This window comes from Hippoglossus hippoglossus, chromosome 7, assembly GCF_009819705.1.
Source record: "Hippoglossus hippoglossus isolate fHipHip1 chromosome 7, fHipHip1.pri, whole genome shotgun sequence".
In the NCBI taxonomy this organism is placed as follows: domain Eukaryota; kingdom Metazoa; phylum Chordata; class Actinopteri; order Pleuronectiformes; family Pleuronectidae; genus Hippoglossus; species Hippoglossus hippoglossus.
In genome coordinates, this window is record NC_047157.1 from 19,677,127 (window position 1) to 19,683,570 (window position 6,444).

At 46.9% G+C, this 6,444-nt stretch overlaps 1 protein-coding gene across 1 annotated transcript in view; it reads left to right on the forward strand.

Moving 5' to 3' along the window:
- LOC117764285 (N-glycosylase/DNA lyase-like) overlaps positions 1-5,816 on the forward strand; it is a 24,445-nt gene extending 18,629 nt beyond the window's left edge. Inside the window, exons 3-4 of the mRNA XM_034589931.1 lie at positions 303-581; positions 3,524-5,816. Of these exons, the coding sequence (XP_034445822.1) occupies positions 303-581; positions 3,524-5,568 (2,324 nt within the window). The 3' untranslated portion in view covers positions 5,569-5,816. The remainder of the gene's footprint in view (positions 1-302; positions 582-3,523) is intronic.
- Positions 5,817-6,444: the final 628 nt, after the last annotated feature.

A 6,444-nucleotide genomic window follows, 5' to 3' on the forward strand; every position in this document is an offset into this window, starting at 1 on the left:
GAGAAATCAAATGTCTTTTTTCTAATTTCATAAATCTCTGTTTGTCTGTATGTGAAACGCATTTCTCAAGAAACCGTTCATCTCATCAGCTTCTCACCTGTGTATTCTTAAGGTCCAAAGAAAGTGAGGTGTTGAATTTGGTGCAATTTGGATATGCGATAAATTCAATAAGCTCATTCCAAACAGGCAGGTTTAGAAAGGCCACTGCATTAGTTAGAGTAATCACTTCATGATAGTAAAGTGCTGTTTGGGTCAAAGTATTTACACCGTGTAACAAATATGCCTTCTGCTCCATATTTTAGGAGACCTGACAGCGAACACACTTCCTCCGCAGCAGGACTCTGTGATGACCACCACCGCTGGGTCTCCTGAAGATCAGCCACAGGCTTCAGAGCTGCCAGTCACTGCCCAAAGCCAGAAGAGTTTGCCTTCAAACACCACAACACCACAAGTGACGACCACATCTGCAGCTACTGTGCTTACTACAACACTGGCGGCTGTGAGAGCGTCCTCGAAAGCATCAAATCCAACCAACATCACGACGCAGCAAGGAGGGAATACAGCTAGCACAACAAGGACAGGTACGAGACAAAGGTGCTGTGTTTTATAGATGAGTAGATGACAAGTTTATTCGTCCTGATAATTTAAAATGGAATTATTTGTGCAGCTGGGACTTTGTACTGGAAGAATCTGAAAAAAAAAAGCCTCAAAAGAAGGGGAAAAAGCGGAGACACTTTTCCGTGGAAAGTGGGGTGGTAGTTGTGTGGAGCAGACACAGCAAGGGGAGAAAAGTACGAGCGGGAGGAAAGAGGGAGGGGGTGGATTCACAGCCGAGCAAAGAGATAGACGAGTAGGGTCTGAAAAAGAGAGTGTAGGGAAATACAGATGGGAGAGAGCAGACAGGATGGGTGAGAGTGTGGCAGAGGAAAAGGTACGGGCGAGTGGGGTAGGTAATGAAAACCAGATGCGCTGAGGAAAGCCATGAAGGGAGTGAAGGAAAAGTAGATGGAAAAGGAAAAGCATGACACATGGGACACATGAGCCAGTCTCTTAGATACCATGAGCACAACATCATAACTACTTTTAAACACTCAGGCTCTTCGGCCCCACAAGCACATATAAAGACTTTAAATGGGCCTTTAGCAGCTCATTGAAAGAAATAACATCCTGTATCCAAGAGTAACAGTTTGTACAGTATGTACATATCTGCTCACGTTTGTATCTGGGCCATAAACCTGATTGTAGTTCCTATGAGATGGAGCAGGATATATTTATTTAATAGTTCATTGCAATGTGTGGACATACAGTATAAAGCAGTGAAAAAAAACTCAAAGGGTGTGGGTACGTTTAAGTGTATCCAGCTGTGAAATGTGATCAGCACATCTGGAATGTGTCTGGATTTTGCTCCTTTGAGGAAAAAAAGGAGTTTCAGGGAAGGAAGTGAAACATACCTTTTTATAAAAATAAAGAAATGTGTGTGTGATCTGTGTGCAGCGCTCGCCTATGTGAGTCTGAAAGTGAAATGAGTGTGTAGGTGGTGGTGGTGGTGGTGGGTGGGTGTGTAATAGGAGGGACGGAGTGCCGGGACAGAGCCAGGAATTGAAACACATGTTGGAGTGAGTCATTAGTCAGCGTGTCTTCTACAGGGGGATGAACTCCTCAGTGCTTCCAGCGGCTGGTGGTTTGTGTGTTTTTTAGCAGCACTGATCATTTAGTTCCACCATCCATCAAGTTAAATGCGCGCGTAAAATAGAGATGTTCTGATGCAGATACCGGCACCGATACTGGGTCAGGCATCGGCGTGTGCGTGAATCTAGGTACTGATCCAATGCAATGACTTGAAAGTACAGTTTTCTTTTCCCATAAATCACTTCTTCCTCTTCACTGCTCCAAAACAGCAGTTGCGCTGTACTGCCATTGGCAAGTGCTGTTTTTTGGAGGGATCTCTGGTAGTGTAGCGTTAGCCAGGGCAAGGCAAGCTAGAATGGCAGCGATTCAGTCCCAGAAGTAGATGGCGCTAGTGTTGCCAATTACAACACCAGCCCTCTCATAAAGCACTTGTAGGACCATCACATGAAGGAGCAGGAGGAGTTCACCGAGGCGAAGAGAAAAACAAACGAAATACAGCAGCAAACTTTGGAAACTTTGATTTGTTTGTGACTGTCAAATTAAATCCTAGATGAACTTCCATATGACATTCATCCTCTGTTGTTTGTCAAAGGGTTTAACCTGAGCTAGGCCATACAACAATGGTAGCAGTCATCCCTTCCATCCAGGGTTAGTAGTACACAGCTGTTAAAATACGTTATACAAGTTGTAATTCTTTTAAATGTGCAGATATCATGTCACAAGTCCGAGTCAGCTCCTTGTGAATAATTCTAGATGCCTCGATAGGTTACAACTATTTCTTAATGCCCCATCACTCACTGAGCCATGTTTGTTTTCTTGTCATTCAATCCTTTTAGATTATTACATTTAGTGTTATTATTGTTCACTTAAAGTCAAAATTCCCATTTGTATGTCGTGCTCTTTTATGCTGTTATCTATGTAGCTGAGTAGCTGACAAAGCGCTAGTGATGAATGGCCCTATGATTGTAATGTTGTTGGGTGTCTCCAGGCTTTTGCGGGAGGTGCGGTGCCTTGAACAAACATAATGAGACGGTGCGAGACGGAGACACAATGTGCTGCGATGTTGTCAAAGAGTTGTCTCGTCTCATTAAGGGATTTATGCTTTGCAGAGAGATTTCCTGGTTCCGATGCATTGTGCCATTGTGCTGCAGTATGTAACGTTAATTACGTAGTCGAATCCAATTAAGTCACAATAACTGCGCAGATATGCAGAAGAGTTTCGCTCAGCAAAATGTCTGATGTAGTGATGTGTCCTTCATGATTCCTGTTTCAATTAGTATTTAATGAGTTAATGCTTATTTTTATTTAAATTTTTATTTAAACCTAATCATACCTTGGCTCAGACGTGTGTTAGCTGAGTTGTTGTGTCTTTGGCTCACATGTGCAGTTGTGTGTGGTTTGTGTAGTTCATAATACCGACCTCTATTGAGGAACATTGGCTTTGGTTTAGGTCTGTTATTTTTATATTAGGTCATGTGATATAGTTATAGATCTTATGTATCTTTATGCATCTGTGTGTTTGTTTTAATCTGTGTCTAATGTTTATCTTGCAGCACATTTTGCTTCCACCTTGAATGAAATGTGCTACGTGAATGAATCTTTGCTCGCTTACTGAAAAAGATTTTGAAAACAGGTGTTATTGAGTTCTTAGTAGTTTTATAGTTTGCTTGTCAGCACATGTGTTTTGTGTCTGTTTAGAATTACTTGTCAGATGGCTTAGTGTCAGATGGCTCTGGTTAATGACGTAGATGGGGAGCTACTCCCCTCTAGTGGCTTTGAATATAATTTCATGTACTTTTTTGAGTCAATCTTTCAGTTAAATTATATTCAGTAACATTTGATTTACGTAAATTTAAAAACCAACGAAACAAATCTCTGTTTCTTTTTTTTCTAGGAAAACCTTCCTTCCTCACCACCGGTGTAGTCCCAGTCACCCGGATAAGGTTTTTCCCCACCTACCAGAGTGGTATTGGTCAGAGGAACCGCTCCATTCTCCTGGGACATCCTCACCAAGCTCCCCACGCTACTTATAATCCAGTCCCCTCTCCCAGCGCCAGTCCCTCTAACGCCACATATCTGTACTGGGGTGACCTGAGCCGGACGCTGGCTTTCGCCTGGGAGCTTCATGTCTACGGCTCAGCAAGTCTCTTCCTCCTCCTGTTTGCTGGAGCTGCTCTCGGCCTCACCCTGTCCCCTGCCACAAACTGTCCACATCGGGGTGCTGTTGCACTCGCCAACGCTCTATTGTTTCTAGCCGGAGGCCTTAGGGCAGCTCTCTTTCTAATTGACCCCTATGGCACACGGAAGTTGCTCCCCCGGCCTGCAGTTATGGTGCTCTACAACTTGCCTCTACACCTGCTGGTGTGGACGCATGCTGCCCTGGCACTGTTGGCCATAAGGGTGGCAGGGGTGAGTGTGTTACCTTCAACTATGGAGCGTCCTCCTCTGGTGGCTGTGTTGGCTGTGTTGCAGTGCACCCTGCTGCTGGCAGCCGATCTGCTCTCCCCAGCCCTGTCCCCTGTGGTGCCCGTCACCCTGCAGATCCTGTCGCTGTGCTGGGGCCTGGCTCTCTGTCTGGGTTTTCTCTGCTACGTCTTTCCACGTATACGCTGCCCCCCGCTTCCCCAACCTGGAGTCCCTGAACAGGGCACGAGGAAGGCTTGGACAGGGAGCAGGAGGATAGGCGTGGTCCTGGGGAGAGTGCTGGCAGTGTGTGCAGTTGTGGGGGCATTGTGCTGTGGGCTGCATGTTTATGCCACCTTATGGCTCTATGGGCTTCTAGGGGACTGGACACACTTCAACTGGGGATGGTGGCTGGTTCACTTCTGGGCCCGGCTCTTGGAGCTCTCCTGGGGGTTCTCGCTCCTTCTCCTCGGTTCATGGCTGTTCTGGAGGCCCCAAAGTTACCAGGGAAGGGAGGAGGGTGGAGCAGATGGCAGAGCAGCTGGAGACGTGCCATCCCCTGGCCAATCTGTAGGGTCCACTCAAAGACATACCTGCTGGTCCAAGATAGTACAGAGCCTGAAAGTGAAGCCGTGCAGAAAATCTGACAGCAATGGGGTAGGAGGAGGAGGGGGAGGGGGGGGAGGAGGACCAGGAGGACCAGGAGGACCAGGGGAGATGCCTAACAACTGGGCTGGTCAGGAACGTCCTGGAGCTGACATCAGTAAAAGTCTGATCAGGAACCAGAACCACGAGCAGGTCACTGCCCTGCCACGCTACGTCAAAGACAACAACAGGGGGCGCAACCATAGGGGCCACTCTGCAGAACGAGGCATATCTGATGGCTCCACAGGCTCCCTGCTGAGACTGCAGGCGCTGGGACGTCCTCCTCAGCGCTCAGTGAGTGGCAGCCTGGATCAGGATAAGGACACTTCCCTGTCTCTGTGTGACTTTGATTTACGCCCCCCCTCTCCCATCAACCTGACCCGCAGTATTGATGAGGCTCTGCACAGGGAGCACCTACTGGAAGGAATTAGCCTATTTTATCCTTTCAACCAAAACTCACAGTCTCCCTCCCCGGGCTCAGGGGGCAGCCAGGGACCCTGGCTCCGCAGGAACAGTGATCCTCAGATGCTCTCTGAGAGCAGCGAGGCCCCGACAGAGTCGTCCATGCCACTAGGTGGCAGCGTACTCAGCAGTGTACCCAGCAGGCAGGTGACTGCTCCCCCCACACCTTCCCATCAGGGTCACAGGTGGGCTGGGAATGGAGTGGGAAGTGTCCCCTCATCAGTGTCCTGCCCTGTGTCGCTTCGTCCCACCAGAATATCTACGGGGCATCTGGGGGAGGACGGAGTGGATGACACGCGGCCATTCATCACTCCGGACTCAGAGAGGGTGCGGGGAAGGGCTGGGAGGCCGGCGGGATCACGGAGTTACCTGGAGGTCAGTCGACATGACGACTCTGCCAGTGTGAGCAGTGAAATCATTGACTTATGAACCAAACTGTGGACATGAGGACCAATGACTGGACATTAGACACGGCCATTTAACAAAAGCTGTTCCTTTAACACACAAGGGTTCAACGACTGTGTTTGTGGAACTGAAATGTTAAATCTTTTACTCTGGGAGTAAAACTGAGAGCTAAAGCACAGATAAACAACAACTCTCCATCTCTCTCTCTAACTCTTTTTCTTTTCAAATGCCCACACACACACACACACACACACACACACACACACACACACACACACACACACACACACACACACACACACACACACACACACACACGCACACGCACACACTGGCATCACATTGACACAACTTCAATAACAATGGGACCATACACACATTTCATTGCTGAGAACAGCTGTTCAGCAGGTGTAGGTGTGAAATTTGTCATGGATATAGATTTAATTTTACCATCATGTAAGAAATCTATGTAATTGTTTCATATCATGAATCTGTCAACATGAACATATTTTTATTTACTTTCTGAGTTTCAATAAGTTTGAAATGTGGCTCCAATTTCGATATCGTCTCTGTGAAAACATGTCTGCATGTCAACAGTTGTGAATTTCATTGCTTTCATGAAGTTTATTCTCCTTCTTTCATGTTTCAGTTTGCTCTGTGATGTAAAGATGTGCCATACATGACCTCGGTTGGTTCTGTGCTATTTTTAATGGTTTTACAAACCCATTGTTTGGGTTGACTCTCTATAGCGTCTTACCAGTATCATAGTGACTCAGCTATGGATTACTACTTCTAAGCTCTTAACATGCTGCCGCTGTTGTTGTTGTTGTCGTCGTCTATTCTGCCTTGTATGTCAATGTGAAGCTGGTTACATAAAGATGCAGGCGGTGAACAACAGTC